The sequence below is a fragment of the Euleptes europaea genome, chromosome 11 (assembly GCF_029931775.1).
Source record: "Euleptes europaea isolate rEulEur1 chromosome 11, rEulEur1.hap1, whole genome shotgun sequence".
Taxonomy (NCBI): Eukaryota; Metazoa; Chordata; class Lepidosauria; order Squamata; family Sphaerodactylidae; genus Euleptes; species Euleptes europaea.
Genome location: NC_079322.1, coordinates 51,583,079 through 51,601,126, shown reverse-complemented (window position 1 = coordinate 51,601,126; position 18,048 = coordinate 51,583,079). Strand labels below are relative to the sequence as shown.

At 43.2% G+C, this 18,048-nt stretch overlaps 1 protein-coding gene across 1 annotated transcript in view; it reads left to right on the top strand.

The window, feature by feature from the left end:
- The window catches only part of LOC130484430 (probable acyl-CoA dehydrogenase 6), a 56,067-nt gene that overhangs the window by 27,027 nt on the left and 10,992 nt on the right, over nt 1-18,048 (top strand). Inside the window, exons 3-4 of the mRNA XM_056857422.1 lie at nt 5,444-5,573; nt 14,471-14,577. Of these exons, the coding sequence (XP_056713400.1) occupies nt 5,444-5,573; nt 14,471-14,577 (237 nt within the window). The remainder of the gene's footprint in view (nt 1-5,443; nt 5,574-14,470; nt 14,578-18,048) is intronic.

Here is an 18,048-nt window from a genome sequence, read left to right as displayed (position 1 = left end):
AACAAGATTTTTTCTTGTTTTCCTCCTCTAAAAACTAGGTGCGTGTTACGGTCAGGTGCGTCCTATGGAGCGAAAAATACGGTAATTGAGAGCCCAGTGCAATTGCCCCCATTTCCTCCTTTTGGCTACCACAGCCACAGTGGAAGATAGGATTGTAGCTAACTCTGAATTCAATTGCATCACCACCCTTGAGGTGTCTAAAAGAGTGAGTAAGGAATATGGTCTGTATTACTCTGCCTTGTAGGGCTTTTTCAGATGTTACAAGAATGCATACTGGGATCCTACCAACCATGCATGAGAGGGCACTACCTGTAATCTTCATACATGCAGTTGTTTCGTAATGTGAACAGGTGCATTGTATGTATTTATCGTGTGCATACAGCCCTCGGTACATGTGAATGTGAACCCTGAAAAATCCACTGGTCAGTTTGTGAATTTAACAGAGTGGCAACTAATACATTTTTGAATGTAGTGATCAGCAGAAAAAAATCTACAATAATTTAATGTAGCCCCTTTCAATAGTTTCATATATAACACTAAGAAAAAATCCACTAACCTTCTGCCTGTTATCACTGCCTATTGAAGACTTGTTCCGTGAAAAAGCACAATAGAATGAAATAAGTGGGAACGATTTTCATTTGAGTGAAATATGAAATGTTCCAAATGGCCAAGGATTTCATTTTCAATTTAAAAACCTTTTGTTTTGTTTCTTGCCTTGGTACTTAAAAATAGAATGCATCTGACAGGTTTTTCCCCCTAAAAAACAACTTTAGTTAGTTGAAGCAGAATGTGCTTAAATGTACTATGTGATACATATTTTAATATGTTTGAACAAAGCCCTTTTAAAAACAAACGAGACCCATAGCTATTTTTCTAGAGATAATTTCATCTGAAATCGCCAGACATACTAACTGTATCTTGAAAGCCTGTTCCAGCCTTTCTAATAGACAAGTGAGGCCAACCTGTATCTATTTTCTAGGTTCATCGACTGCTGTTGTTTGATTATGGAAATGATAGGGTAAGTTACTGGTTCTGTGTAGGTAGCGGGTAATGCTGCTAGGGTCATGCGAGGCAGAGGAAGGAATAGCAAGACAAAGCTGTGTTGAGTTGCACCCTATATCAAATGCCCTTTACTAAAAATGATGCTACTTGAAAGTGAAGAATTTTTTAGTTCTCTATACAGGAGTTCTTTTCAGCCTAGTTTCTGAGAGAGGTTCAACTGGCATCCGTCCCTTCTGGTCATCAGGAGACATGATTTCCCTGTTTTGGCAAGATTTTAGTTGTCTCTAAAAGGAATAGATTGGTCAGAGTGGGTTTTAAAGAAACATACATCTATTGGGCTGGCTTTTCAGGGCTAGTTTTTGTAACTGGATTTTTAATATTGTTTGGACACCCTGCTCTATAACAGATCTTGTGCAATCTTTGGGATTCTTCAAGGTTTTATTTCTGTACAAAGGACTGCTGGGGAGACTGCTGGTAGCTCCCTGAGAAATCTCAAGTGGAAGAGTGGAATGTTCCACATTTGGTGGGAGGGTCAAGTTTTTAACGTTTCCCCATATAAACACTCCCTGCAAATCAAAGTTCAGGCCCACAGAACTGTTATGTTGACCCCTAGATGTTGCTTTCATGCTAGGAAAAGTATGTCATGCTAGGAAAATCATGTCATGCTAGGATGTCATGCTAGGAAAAGTTGAGGGCAGCAGGAAAAGAGGAAGACCCAACAAGAGATGGATTGACTCAATAAAGGAAGCCGCAGCCTTCAATTTGCAAGATCTGAGCAAGGCTGTCAAAGATAGGACATTTTGGAGGACTTTCATTCATAGGGTCGCCCTAAGTCGGAAGCGACTTGACGGCACTTAACATACACACACACACACACACACACACACACAGATGTTGCTTAGAAACAGTTTGCTAAGGCTACTTGTTCAGTGTCACCAACAAATTAAGAAAAGGCCAACCAATTTACATTTTCTTTTAGAAATGTTTCCTCCCCCTAAAGCTATAACGTAAACAGCCCCTGTTGGGAAGGGAGTTTTTTACATTATAGATGTTATTTTTCAAACTTCTGTAATTTTCTTCCCCTTGGAGGTCTGGCAATTTCCACACATTGAAAAAGCTAGAAGGAGAACCTTTCTCCCCATTTACCATATCATGGAAAATGCCTCCTTGGCAGAACCAAAAATCAAGGGAAGTTGCCCCAAACATTTTTTTTTTACTTTTTCTTGACAGGCACAGTACTTTTACAAGGTTGAACTATTGTCTATATGTTCACACTGGTTTCTGAGGCTTTAAAGCAGATGTTCTTATTGTGCTTTCCGTGTCTTCTGTGCAAATTCTGGATTGTGTTTTTCTACCCTTTCCCCACACCCACGTATCAAAAAAAAAAAAAGCTTACCTAAAGGACAACTCCTTTCGAGAGATCGAGCACTAGGAACCACACAAGGCCAGCACTGATGTAAATACCACTGACCCTTTAATCATGGTTTTAAAAAATCCCTCCCTGATCTGATACATAACTCCACAGTTTGAAGCCTTTTGCCTGCAACTAAGTTTGCTGTTAACCAGGAGATAACAGTGATGAAAACTTACCATTTTAACTGTTTTCCTTCTGACTTCTTCTATACAGCCCAGGAAAGGACAGCGTGGTATCTATAGAGAAGGTTCTTTGTATGCAACCCTGTGGGCAATAAGCAAGAAAATTTGGGGGAGATGTTAGAGAAGGGGCCCTGTATATTACACACGAATGAGAGGAGGATTATTCGTGGCATTTTCATATGAAAAGCAGGTTGAAATTAGATTATGTACTTGGAATTTTGATACAGTTATTTAAGATAATATAGAGTCAGGATTTTGTGGCCTTGTGGAGTTTCTGTAGTGTCTGTTTGTTTATGAATATGCTGTTTGAACAGGGGATGGGGGGTGTCTCAGTGGTAGAGGACATGCTTTGCCTGTACAAAGTCGCTGACATCACCAGCTTAAAAAAAATCTTAGGTAACAGATGCTACAAAAGTAGGGTTACTATCCTCCAAGGGGGCCTAGAGATTTCCAGGAATTACAACTGATCGCTGGGCTACAGAGATGAGTTCCCCTGGAAAAAAATGACTTCTTTGGAGCCTGGAGTCTATGGCAGTATACTCCACTGAGGTCCCTTCCCTCCTCAGATCCTGCCTTCCCCAGAGTCTACCCCCAAATCTCCAGGAATTCTCCAAGAGTTGGCAACCTTATGAAAAAGGCCATTCTCTACCAGAGATGCTAGAGAGTCACATCAAATTAGAGTAGACATAGGGTTGCCAGGTCCCTCTTCACCACTGGCAGGAGGTTTTTGGGGCAGAGCCTGGGGAGGGGAGGGACCAATGCCATAGAGTCCAATTGCCAAAACGGCCATTTTCTCCAGGTGAACGGATGTCTATTGACTGGAGATCAGCTGTGATAGCAGGAGATCTCCAGCTAGTACCTGGAGGTTGGCAACCCTAAGTAGACATTATTGAGCATGATGGAGTCAGTGGTCTGACTCAATATATAGCAGCTAGTTTGTGGGAGTGGGGAGGAAAGGGTTGTATACACTATGCAGATTGCCCGGATGAAGACAATGTGTTTTCCAACCTCTTTCCTAATGAATTAACATCTTGCAGATAAATTAACTCTGCCCTGTGGTACAATCAATCAGCACTCCCTCTGAATTTGTTTACCTCATGAGTTTCATCCAGGAATGTGCAAACGTGAATTTAAAACCATGCTGCCAAGCCATCACCGTAGAAACCTTGCTAGAAATGTAGAAAGACCAAATCCATCAAAATCAGAAACTTGGTCCGTGAGTGTACCATCCCTAATTGTGCTTCAGTCTCATGTAGACATCATTTCCCTCACACTTCCTCACATATCTTTTAAACTTTACATGTCACCTCCAACCACATAAACACACCAACTGTTCTGATTTAGCACAAAGAGCGCTGGTTTTCTGGTCTTAGCCTGGGAAATAACTGTTGCTGTTTTTGCCGTTGGGCTTGTTAAAATGTTTTGTCTGTCAATCTTTGGGTTTCAATTCCCAATCCTAGTTCCCTTCTCTAGAAGTTAAATCTCTGAGAGGGGAATGTGTCTTTTCTCTAGTGCAATGTACATGTATAAAAGCGTGTGTGTATGAACATGTGGCACATTGCTTTGCAGTACTATGGCTGGAACCCTTGATATACCATTTGGAATGGGACAACAACATTATAGAAGGATGCCTTAAATCTTTCCCCTCGCGTTTCCCCTGATTAAGCTGCCTCTCCCTCTGTATTGCTCTTAGTGCTTGTAGGAAATAGACAGGCACAAGTACTTGTCTTTTTTTCCCTAACAAAACTAAATGCACCCGGAGAGGAGACATTTTCAACTGGGAAAATGATTCAGGAGGAAGAATTGAATCTCCCCCTCCAATCCACCGCCGCCACCACCCTTTAGTGCTTTTGAAGGCCCAAACCCCCACTTTGATACATCCGATCATGGAACTTTCTGGTAGGGTATGAGCTTTTTAGAGAGCCCTGTGGCGCAGAGTGGTAAGCTGCAGTACTGCAGTCCAAGCTCTGCTCACGACCTGATTTCGATCCCGACGGAAGTTGGTTTCAGGTAGCCGGCTCAAGGTTGACTCAGCCTTCCATCCTTCCGAGGTCGGTCAAATGAGGACCCAGCTTGCTGGGGGTAGAGGGAAGATGACTGGGGAAGGCACTGGCAAACCACCCCGCAAACAAAGTCTGCCTTGGAAACGTCGGGATGTGACGTCACCCCATGGGTCAGGAATGACCCAGTGCTAGCACAGGGGACCTTTACCTTTACATATAACTATATATATAACTATATAGTGCTATAATGCATGTTATAATGTTGTTGTCGGTAAATATATCTCTATATTAAATCCTCTATAGGGCGAAAATGCACGGTCACTTTATCCTCCTTTAATCCCTGTTTCAGCCAGGATCGAACGCACATTAGGCGAAACGCATGCGTTCGACCCAGGCTGAAACCGGGATTAAAGGAGGATCAAGCGACCATGCGTTTTCGCCCGCATGCCCTTCCCGACGCCAACTACACCCCAAACACATTTCCCCTGGGGGGGTGGGGAATGGGACGCGTGGCAAGGGCAGCGGGTTGCCTTCACGCGCGCATGAGTATGAGTACCCAGCTTGCTGGGGGTAAAGGGAAGATGACTGGGGAAGGCACTGGCAAACCACCCCGTAAAACAAAAGTCTGCCTAGTAAACGTCAGGATGTGACGTCACCCCATGGGTCAGGAATGACCCGGTGCTTGCACAGGGGACCTTTACCCTTTTACCTTTATGAGCTTTCGTGAGTATCTGAAGAAGTGAGATGTGACTCACAAAAGCTCATACCCTACCAGAAAATTTATGAGTTTAAGTAACAGGTTTATCATTTTAAACAAACACCAATTGTTTTTTCATATCCAGAATATGGTGGACTGGGATTGGACTTTTCCTACAGCATGGCAGTGGCAGAAGAGCTGGGAAATATCCGCTGCGGGGGTGTGCCCATGGCCATCGGAGTGCAATCTGACATGGCTACCCCAGCCCTTGCAAGGTAACTTCCCAACAAGAAACCCTGACTCCCTTTTGTTTACCTCCACTTAAGTGTTATTTTCCTTTGGGGAGGATTTCAGAATCCTTGGAACCAAAGGATAAAAATTGCTATACTATTTGGTTGTATGCTGAGTAGTAGGAATTGCTACATACTTGACCAATTTCAGCAAGAAGGACTTGAAAGTTCTTGGTTCATTTCATTCACTGTGTGACTTTAAGCTTGCCACTATTATTTCTTCCACACAACAGTTTACAAAGTATCATAAGGATTATTGAAATAATGTATGTGAAGCACTTTGAGCATGCAGGGAAAGCGTTAAATACTAAGCTTTATGAACCCACCTGCAGTATGATGCCTATCTGCATGGAATAGTTTGGATGGAAAAGTTCCTTCCTATCCATCTTGTCATGCAACTACATTTACATAAACCATCTAAAGCAATTCAAAACTTCTTTATTAAGGCCTGGACAACATGTTGGTCATAGAGGTCAGGACAACCATGGAACAGTTTCCCATCACCTGTCATATCAAGCATCACTCACTGCACATTCATGGTCATTGTGCAGAGAATTTTTTCACCCCTACTAGTAGCCTCCATGGCATATCGGGGCAGGTTTTTGGTGGGTAGCTGTGTTGTTTTGTATTCGGAGAACAAAAGTGGAGTCCAGTAGCACCTTAAAGACCAATAACATGTTTCAGGGTATAAGCTTTCCTGAGCCAAAGCTCGCTTCATCAAATGCAAGTGAGAATGATGATCCATCAGCCATTATATCCGAGTCAGTGAGTGGGAGGGGGTTACAAAGAAGGGCTAGTTCTAGTCAGAATGCATAATGAGCTTGAATACATGGTTTCTTTGCCTTACTTTTCCATGTAATGATCTATTCAGCATGGTGTAGTGGTTAAGAGCAGTGGACTCTAATCTGGAGAACTGGATTTGTTTCCCCACTCTGCCCCATGAATGAAGCCTGCTGGGTGACCTTGGGCCAGTCAAAGTTCTCTCAGCCCCACCTACCCCACAAGGTGTCTGTTGTGGGGAGAGAAAGAAGAAGAGTTGGTTTTTATTTGCCGATTTTCTCTACCATTTAAGGAGAATCAAACCGGTTTACAATCTCCTTTCTGGTAGGCCAGTTTGATTCTCCTTAAATGGTAGAGAAAAGCAGGGTATAAAAAGCAACTCTTCTTCTTAAGGCAAAAATGCAATAAAGATCATGGTGGGCTTTGCTAATTAAGTATAGTATTCCAATATCTGAGTTTCCTGATTACTCTGTTTTCACTTCTTCGGAATAGCAAGAATCACTCTAGTTTATCCAAACTTCTGCTTATCATATTTGGAAGTCACAGGCTGTTGAGATAAAAAAAGCATTCATGGTATGTGTCAGTGAGATGAGCCAGCAAGTTAAAAAAATGAGTTCCTCAGCACATAATGTTACCAACCAACTCAATGGAGGCAAGAAGAAGATTGGATACTTGATTATAAAAGATGAATGGAAGTAATTCAATGAGAGAGACTAATTCAACAAGAGAGAATAATATGCAAGTTATCAGCAATTTAACATCTAGACACTAAAATTAAAAAAAAAAAAACCACAAAGGAAAATCTCCACAGGACTTTTAGCGTGGAACTTAGAAATTGTTTACCTAAGAATGTAAGGGAGAATAAGGAGCCCTTCTGTGCAAAAAAATAAATAGAGCTGAACTGCACATTTACACAGGAATTCTGTTACTGGAAATCCCGATGTGTAATTTGGCACCAAAAGCAGATGTGGAAGAGAGAATCCCCCATTCCACGGTGCCACTGTCCCAATCCACATAGGTAGGACATTGGCTCCTTTGGTGGTGGTGGTCGTGGGGATGAGTCAAATTACACAGCAGGAAGGTCCAATCACAAAATGTCGGCACAAAGTGTACTTTGGCCCAGTATGATGCACATCCAACTTTGGACTTGTCTGTATGGAACTGTATGCTGGCTTTGGGGCCTAACTGGAAGTGAGGGAACCAGTGCTTGAAAAACAGAATTAAACACGTTACACAACGTTTTTGCAGCATTCCCCTCTGAGGACTTCGCACTTGCCAAGGTTCTTCTGGTCCTCTGTAGGAAACAGCATCACAGAGGTAGAGCTTGCTTTTAAGACTCAACAAAAACACTAGACTTTCATAACACCTCTACGTTCTGTACAGCACCTGATGTAAAGTGGTAATAGCACCCGTGGCAGCACCACCCTTCTCCCAACGAAAAATTATGATTTTGTTGTTGTTGTCAGAATTCTATGGTATTTTTAAAAGACTGGAAATCAGCATCCTCATGCACAAGAAAGAAACATCGTGGCTAAGTCACTGTGCATGAGGATGCTAGGTCATTCAGGATCTCAGAAATCCTGAATGTTATGAAGGAAACAAATAGCTGTTGACTGTAACACAACTGACTAAGAACTACACATAGGGAAGCTGGAGATTGAAGAAAGCTGTTAGGAAGAAAGTAGATTCCTTTGAAATGTGGTGTTGGAGAAGAGTGTTATAGATACTGTGGACTGCCAAAAAAACAAATCAGTGGGTTATAGATCAAATTAAGCCTGAACTGACCCTAGAAGCTAAAATGACTAAACTGAGGCTATCGTACTTTGGTCACATTATGAGAATACAAGAGTCACTGGAGAAGATAATCATGCTAGGAAAAGTCGAGGGCAGCAGGAAAAGAGGAAGACCCAACAAGAGATGGATTGACTCTAAAAGGAAGCCACAGCCCTCAATTTGCAAGATCTGAGCAAGGCTGTTAAGGATAGGATGTTTTGGAGGACATTGATTCATAGGGTCGCCATGAGTCGGAAGCAACTTGACGGCACTTAACAAACACATATATAGGATATTCTGTCTCATTCCCTACTTTCATTCCCTTCTGAATTAACACCACCACACTTCAGTGTATATGGACAAAGTGGAAATGAAGATATTCTTCCATGATTTATTGGATTCATCTGAACTCTTGGTTCAGATAGTCATAAACATGAAGGCTTCCTCTTGAGAAATATTTCCAAATAATATTTTTTTCACTGTGCCTTAAACATGCATGGTATAAACCTACTGGCTGCATTCCGGAGCCACAGTTCTACACTTAATCACCTCCTTCAAAATTGTAGCCCATCTATTGCACTACAGAGGATAAAATGGCAGCTTTATGAAATAGACTGTGGAAGGTAGTCCCCAGGACAGGCTTTTATTATTTTTAATTCTTCCCTGTGGCTTTAAAATAAATCAATAAATAGCTGAAGCATGGCTTAATTCCTCCTCTGTGTTTTGGCTTACATTTCCAGTGTTTTTCAACAAAGTGGCAAAGACACCTTCTAGGATACTAATCACAGCAATTCACTAGCTACACAAAAGCCCCACAAAAATGGTAACGATCTAGTTGAGGTGAGAGTAGGAGAGAAAGGAACATTGAAGTTGTTCACCACACATTTATGGGGACCTGAGTCCAGTGTAAGGAGACATGGCTCAGTGGAAGAGTACATTGTTTGTACAAAGAAGATCCCAGGTTCTATTCTGGCATCACTGTTTAAAGAATATCAGGTATCAGCGGGCGGGTGTGGCAGGGAAGTCAAATAGTTTATTTTATGTTTACTTGTAATTAAGACAACAATTGATACAATCGTGACTTTGATATTATCCTTAAATTGTTGTTAAAATTGTGAAGAATTTATAGTTTCAAAAACCAATAAAATTTATTTTTTTAAAAAAAGAATATCAGGTATCTGAGCCAGGAAAGTCTTTTGTCTGACGCTACCCATCATAGTAGACAATATAGAGCTAGATAGACTGATGGCCTGATGGTATAAGACAGCTTCATGTGAGACTAGGGTCTCGGCAGACTGTGTTGAGAAATGCTGAACTAAAAGGTTTATGGTGTTATGCTAGAATCCAGAAATGGAAACCTGTATTCTAATCTATGTATTCTAATAATTTAACATAATCTGACATTTCTATGCCAAAGGAGGGCAGCGTTTCAAATGAACAGTTCATATATTGAAATAGTATATGTTGCTGGTGTGAGTAAGAGTTATAGCTCTAAGGAAGTAATGAAACTGGAGGCTGGGGAGAGTCTTGAGCCTTGGCTTTTTTCTCTTGCATGTAACAAGAAGAATAGAAGCCTGAACCAGACACCTTCCTGATTAGGGTTGCCAGGTCCCTCTTTACCACCGGCGGGAGGTTTTTGGGGTGGAGCCTGAGGAGGGCAGGGTTTGTGGAGGGGAGGGACTTCAATGCCATAGAGTCCAATTGCTGAAGCGGCCATTTTGTCCAGGTGAACTGATCTCTATCGGCTGGAGATCAGGTGTAATAGCAGGAGATCTGCAGCTAGTACCTGGAGGTTGGCAACCCTATTCCTGATCTATGTGGGGCTTCATACCAAGGCCAGCTCAACAGTTTGGCCTGGCAACCCCTCTAAGCCATATGCTGCTGTAGCACCATCTCTTGTGTACTAAAGCACTCAGCAGTGAATGTTTGAGTTTTCATTTCTGGTTTCCCTGGATCATTCCGATGAAACTAGAAGGTGTTCAAAGGAAGCTTAATATAGTCACTGGAAGCTGATGACCTAAAGGATCACCGTTAATCACAATGATGGGTGAATGCTTTGGCAAATGTAAGCAGAGAGTTATTGTTCATGGGAAGGCTCAAATAAACAAGCCATATCTTTATGGTTTGTGTACAATTAAGTGGGGGTGGGGGGAACTATGGTGTGTGTGTATGTTTTAACAAACGCTGTGTTGGATCCAGACTAAATTTTCCATTAGTAGTATGAAACTCTCCTGCCTCTCCCACTACGCCTCACTAGTGGATAGGAGGGACTGAAGAATGTCACGATCAAGGTCTGTAGCAGGAAGAGGGAATCGGTGGAAATTGCATATTTTAGTTTGGATCCAACCCACTGTTAATTATTATTAGGATTATTTCTATGAGAGTCAGTGTGGTGTATTGGTTATGTCGGACTAGGACCTGGGCAGCCCAGGTTCGAATCTCCGCTCTGCCATGGAAACTTGCTGGGTGACCTTGGCCAGTCGCATGCTCTCAGCCTGGACCCTAGCAAGTATTTGGATGGGAGACCTCCAAGGAATGCCAGGGGTGTGATGCGGAGGCAGTCATTGGCAAACCGCCTCCGAAGGTATCTTGTCTTGAAAGCCCTATGGGGTTGCCATAAGTCAGCTGTGACTTGACAGCAAACCACAAACACACAGGATTATTTCTCTCCAGGAACCTGTTCGAGGTAGCTTGCATTGAATTCAGAGCAGTAAAAACAATCAACTTACAAGTGAAAAATAACCAAACAGCAATATTGAACCATGAAAAACCCTAAAATCAGCCTAAAATAAGATAACCAGGAAATAAAACATCAAGCAAGAATGTTCAAGACAACAAAAATCAAAGATTTTGTAAAAACGGGATGGACAGACAATAGAACATGTGCAAGTGGACCTCCAGGGGGAAACTGTTCCACAGACATTGTACCCCAATAGATAAAGCCCTGTCTTTAGTTACCACACCTTGACCTCTGTAGATGAGGGTACAGAGAGCAGGGCCTGAGATGAACATTAAGCTAGCAGGCCAGAGAGTGTGTACCTACAGGTAATTTAGGACTTTAAGGCAATATAGGACTGCAAGGTAAGAACCGCTGCTTTAATGGTTCGGGAACAAAAAGGTAGCTAGTACTGATCTATTAATACAGAAGTCGCACATTCTGTATATCCAGCCTTTGTCATTAATCTAGCTACAGTATTTGATATTAATTGAACTTCTATGGTTTTTTTGTGGGGCAGCCCCATGCAGAGAGTGTTATAATGTTCTAATCTGGAGCGGATCAAAGCATAGATCTAACTCAAACCAAAAGTGCGACCGTGGTGGCATTTCAGATCAGTCTTAGTTATACATTATCTAACAAGAGACGCTACCCTGTTTGTGTGTCAAGCGCAGAGCACGTCCTCACCCATCTGCTTTCAAGGAGGTCATCTGACCAAGAGGGCAGGTAGAAAGATGGTGGGGTCGAAAAGGGACACACAGGTGTCCTAAGCAGGTATACTCAGAAGTAAGTCCTATTTTAGTCAATGGGGCTTACACCCAGTAAAGTGTTCTTAGGATTGCAGCCATAGTGTTGCCTTAGTGAAATGAGGGTAAAGAACACCCCCCGCCGCAGCTGTTCATACTCGAAGCCACAATTTTAGCAATATGTCATATAAAGTGTCAGTCCTAATTAGAAAGTTTCCTCCATTTGTGATTAATTCAGTTGCATGAAATACAGCACAGCTTCTTTTCCCCCAGTGAGGTGCCTAGGAAGAATGAGTGCTATTAACTCCCCCCGCTTTCATATTAAGAGAATGGAGCGTTGGCCCCATTAAATGAAGTGCGTGCATTAGACATGTTTTTATTCCGTGAGGGGGGAATCCCATCTGTCAGAAAGCAAATTGATTGTTCTTTAAGAGGAATTAAGGAAGCATTTTCCTTGGATACATAGACATTTATATGCAGAAACTGAGAGTATATCTAGTCAACGCAACAATGATGTTTAGATCCTCCTGTAACTCTCCCCCCCCCCAATTTAAGACTATCGTTGGAATTGCAGTGAAGTTTTGTTTTATTTAACATCAGGGTTAGTGTTTTGAGGGTTCCTCAGTCTACTGTACGAAGGGGAATTATTTTCTCATAACAAAGGAGAGAATTGGAGGGGCTGTGGCTCAGTGGTAGTGCCATGTAAAAGGCTTGGCATGCAGAAGGTGCCAGGTTCAGTCCCCAGCATTTCCAGCTAAAAGGATCAGGTGGTAGGTAATGTCAAAGACCTCTACCTGAGAACCTGGAGAGCCACTGCCAGTCTGAGTAATCAATACTGACCTTGATGGATCAGGGGTCTGATTCAGTGGAAGGCCGCTTCGTGTGTTCATGAAACGATCTTCCTTGTGTGGACGCAGTCTGGCATTTCCTCCTGGAAGTAAGTCAGTGAACACTGGAGAAGTAACATGTGCACTCGTGAATAGCTCCTACGGGAGTATTTGATATGCGAAGAAGAAAAATATAAACCTTCTTCTTTCCTTGCCTTTTACAGTAGTGTTTTGTTGGTTAAGAATTTCGTGTCCGGATATGAGCAGGGGGTTCTTTCATTGTCCCTTAAAAAATATATTTGATCATCTCTTCCTTCTGTGCAGCCCAGAGTATCTCTATAGGCAGGTAGTGAAGGGGAGATGGTCACGTTATGATCAGCGTGTCTTTTATACTACGAAGTCCTCAAAGTAAATAGGGCACTGTCCAGATGACTCCTCCTGTTCAGAGCCTTTAGGAACAATCCAGGATTAATAGTTTGTGAGCAGCAATCTTATGATTACTTGGAATGTACATTAGCAAAATGAGATGGTACAAAGGCTGTAGTGAGTAGATTTGCTTGTACCAATAAGGTTGCGAGCTTTGGTATGAGTCGTTTCCAAGAATTGATTCCCAGGCTATTAGTTTAGAGCAGGGGTCACCATCCTTTTCCTTAATGAGAGCGACTCCTATGTAGTGAAAAAATATCCTGACTTGTTTCCCACCCTGGCATGTTACCAAGTTTGTTTCTGTCCTAGAAAGGGCACCAGAAATGAAGCTATTAGCTAAGTAGCACGGTGGAAAATCCTATGAAACAAAAACATTACACATACACACAAAGCCCAGAGCAGCTCTTTTGTGATTTTTACCTGAGTCTTGTAGGAGATATATAAGCTACTCTTCAGCAGCTGGCGAACTACCAGTAGACTTCTACTTTAGAATATACATTAGGAAAAAGAAAAGTCTGTGAAACCCCTGTCTAATTCTTGGGCAAAAGTGGAACCCTTATGTCTGAAACAGACTATCAAACCTAAAAGAGATTTAGAACACACCTGTGGAGCGTGTGACTCATCACACTGAAGGCAGCCCGCCATCCAGGTAGGCTGGCCCATTATAAAACTATTTTTGGTACCTGTGTGGGACTGCAAAAACAGGGTGATTTTCCAGGTATTTGGCAATGGGTAATGGGCTGTGCTTGACTTAGTGGTCAGTTGGCTTGGAAACAATTGCAAATGGCTGTCCTTGACTGCATTCAGATATTACAAACAAATCCTGATTTGTTCATTATGTAAAGAAGCCTGAAATCCTCTGGACCACACACGCCCTTCTCACATAGAGCCAAAATGGAAGATTTCCTAGTTTTAAAGGTCTTCAGTAGAACCAGTTTGTTGTGATTTCCAAATCTGGGTGCTTTAAGAAATTTTTTTTTGAGAGGAAATTTTATACACAATATATCTTCTTATACATTTAGTTTGCCTCTTTTTCCCCCCCTCCCCTCCCCCCCCACCCTCAACTCCCCCCCTCGGACCAAAGGCTGCCTTTACAATTTTAGCCATGAACACAATCTTGCCATTTTATAGGGTGCTTTAAGAAATTGAGGGTTGTTTCTTGACCACAGACTGTGATCCCAGCCACAGTTTGTGGGCAAGAAACAAGCCCCAATTTCTCAAAGCGCTCAAGTTCAGACACAGCAAGGAATTGTGGCCAGTCTGAAAAGTTCCTAAACCAGGAAATATTATGCACAAGGCAGGACGAGAGTCACGAACCCAAGAAGAAACTAAGCGTGAGCTGCGAATAAGCCCTTGCCAGATGTTCTTTGTAATCTGATCGTACATGTTGTTACTATGTGAGCTTTTGCTTCGCTTTAATTTGAAGTAATAGTTTTTAGATTACTTTTATGAAATGTAAGACACATTCACTGTAAGACTCATTGCATTGGTATTTTTGAAAATGACCCATGCTAATAAAACCTTCTTTTGTGTATGAGAAGGGATGCTATCAAACCATTCCTGTACATAAATCTTCCAAAATTATCAAAATCATCTTTTTATTTTACATTGCAGATTCGGATCTGATGAGCTGAAACAACAGTTTCTTGCCCCAACGATAGCAGGAGATGTGGTGGCTTGTTTAGGGGTCAGTGAGCCTGAGGCAGGCTCAGATGTTGCTGGTAAGTGCATGGAACGTGCTTAGGACATCTGAAAGAGATACATCAGTCACGGTAGACCTGCCCTGCAAACCTCAGAATTGCTGCAGTGTATCTTCCATTGATTATAGTACTGAATAGAGAGGGAGTGCTATGCGGGCCACAGCGAAAGGCATAGAGATTGAGCTTGCTAGCCAAAATGCCATTGGTAAATTCTCCCTAGTTCTTCTAAAAGGTTAAGGTAGTCCCCTGTGCAAGCACAGGTGACGTCACAACCCGACATTTACTAGGCAGACTATGTTTATGGGGTGGTTTGCCAGTGCCTTCCCCAGTCATCTTTCCTTTACCCCCAGCTAGCTGGATACTCAATTTAACAGCTTCGGAAGGATGGAAGGCTGAGTCAACCTTGAGCCGGCTACCTGAAACTGATTCGGGATCGAATTCCGGTTGTGAGCAGAGCTTTTGACTGCAGTACTGTAGTTTACCACTCTGTGCCAAGGGCTCTAGTTCTTCTACTATTGCCATTTTTAATTGCCTCTAGGAAGAAAAAAAAAGGCAGGGCTCCAGCACAATACTCCTGTGATATACAGGAGGCTGTCCTGTCCACGAAAGGATAAGCAGCCACTCAGCTGTGCCTATAGGAATGCTGCAGCAGCATCCTGTCACCTTTGTGAAGGGGGATGAAATGTTGGAGGGAACAGAGAAGGGGAGTTGAAATCTGCCTCAGGGAGAGAGCAGGAACAGCTCATGTATGGCTCAGGAAAAGGAGCAGAGTATAGCTCTGCTCGGTATCGTGGCAGAGTGGTACCCAATTGCTTGGCCTGTCTCTGGGGATGAGCAGACCTAGTACAATTTAGTCTGACTCTTGGGAAACAGCAGGCTGGTGAGGGTGGAATCCTGTGCGTGAGAGAGGATCCATCCTAGTAGCTGGTCAGCAAAAGCCTGTCTGTGTAACTGTCAGCAAAAGCCTGTCTGTGTAACTACTCTCTGAAGCCATAACAAGTTTAAATTTATGTGTCTCAGCCAGGTTTCTCCTTTGTCTACCTGGAGACCTGTGATGCTGATTTGTTCCTTTAAACCAACCTGTCAATAAATAAATCTTCTTCGTTGTTTATATACTAATACTGCTTCACTGATCTCAATAATCTCGTTTTGCACCACAAAACTTACCTCATGGCAGCGAACCCAAAGCCTGTACACTTTAGAACACCTGCTAACAGAGGGGAAGGTTTCTTGTTTAAAACAAACCTAGATCCCAGTAGTTATAGGAGGTTGGGTGCATCCCCTTGGATGGTAAAAAGGCCTATCAGAATGGAACTCTTTTATGGTCATTTATGCATGGGAGTTTTACCTGAGGTTTGTTGCTTGCTGGACCCACACTTTCCTGTTGGGAATCTCTGCACCAGCAGTCTCCAAGTTTAAATCAGGTCTTCTGCCCAGAAAGAGCTCCTAGGAAGCATTTGAATCACTGCCTCTTTACATGCTGCTTTGTAATTGGCTGCATGCTTTCTGTGAGAGAAACCAAGCTTCTGTGTCCCACGCTTTGCCTTATGCACGGGGATTTCACCCGGGCTGAGCTCAGGGGCGAGGGAAGAATCGGGTTAACAGAGGAACGGGAAGTTCCAGGATTTGTGAGGGCTGGCAACAAGGTAATCTTTAATAGCCGGAAAACTCATGCATAATGCCAAGGAACAACTGAGACAGACCAGGGGCTAACGTGAGTGGAAGTACCCATGCATAAACAACCTATGTTTAGATGGATTCGAGGTATGATAAATAACCCTGCTGCAGAGGCTTAGGCAGCCAATTTCTAGGCTTGTCTGGGAGTTGGGGTTCTGTATGTCCTCTCAGCCCTGTGAGAGCTGCGTACTGTGTTTAAATTATTCGAAGCAGTTGCTCACCTCTTGCTGTTGGAGAAACAGTGCTACAGGCTCGCAGTTTCTGGCTGGGTGCTCTTGCAACTGTTCTGACTAGTTATATCAGTAGCTGTTATGGAGCCACTAGGCCAAATGGCATCCTGAGCTCAGAAATGCTTTGGATTTACCCCAACCTGCCAGTTTGTCCAGGAAGGGGTAGTGTGAGCACAGTACATACTGTGTGCTATCATTATGTTGCTTGCAAAATATGCTTGCTTGCTACTACCACGCAAATAATGTCCAGCGCGCAGCTGTTCTGCATTGTCAGTGAGAAGGTGATTATACACCTCTGCTTGAAATAACAGATTGCTTCATTTCCTATTTAACTCACAAGCATTGGTTAGCCATTTTATAATTTATAGGTGTTAGACTTTTCTCATTTGTCTTTGAATCCTCCTGGCGATAGAGCAGATTTATGAACCTTTAAAAGTTGTGTCCCCAATTGTGTAGTACTTCACTATGAACTGGAGAGAAGCCAGGTGACATCCTGACTTGAAATTTTTCTTGCCATGTCCTGTAGGCCCATTACTGGGAAAAGCCAAGTAAAAAAGAAGTAAAGAAGCTACATGTGTTTAATTTTTCTATGCTTTAATGGCGTTAAGATTGAAAGGACAGCTGGAGCAGACAGAAGCAATTAAGCGCAGAGGAGTCTGTTGGTCCAAGCCAAAGCCCATGTGCTCAAGCAGGGGAGGACTGGCCATTTAATTTACAGAGAAATTTCCCATTGACTACTGCCCTAGAGGACCATTGGCGGCCAGGAACAAACAGATCCAAACTCCAGCCAGCACCTCAGAGGCTACTTGGTTTAGATCCTTCATCAACTATAGTAATTTCTATCAGTTCCCCAATTGAGTTTTCCTGCTATCAGTTTTCAGGAGGAAGCATTGGGTGAGCTAATGCCCACTGTTTGCACCACGGAGCTGAGTGGTCCCCTGCATTACTGACCTGTAGTGCCATAGCACCCTCTTAGCTTGGCTCGCTCCAGGGCCATTTTCACTTCCCAATCTGCTCCTGTTCTCAAAACTCTACTTCTTTTCAGACACTACATCCATTACATGGTTGGTGAAGAAGAAGAAGAGTCAGTCTTTATATGCTGACTTTCTCTACCTTTAAAGGAGAAGAAACTCGACCTGAATAAACAGGTCAAGCATTGGACTTACCCGGGTGGCTCCGGGGAGAAGGGGTGCCATAAGGGCGGGGTGGGGGCGCCACTCGTCCCGCGAGACCTCACCGGCCCCATGGTCTTCCAGGCGATCAGGGAGGCGTGGGGGAGTGACGTCAGGCAGCCGCCTGACCCCCGGCCTCCCCCTGCGCCTTTAAAAAGCGGTGCGCAGCCGGCCACCGTCCTCTTTTCATCGGGACGGCGGTGAGTGAGTCCCGCCCACCCTTTCTATGTTTTAATGTCACAGCTTTTGGGCGGTTTTTGCATGGGGTCTGATCCAAGATGGGAAGATGTGCCTTTCCTTACCGTTTGTGGGGACCCCCATAAGGGGTCTTGGGATGGAGTACAACACCGTTGCCCAGCTGTGGGGCTTGGTTTTTGGTGCTCCAATCCCAGGTGGCGCTCGCTCCACACAGA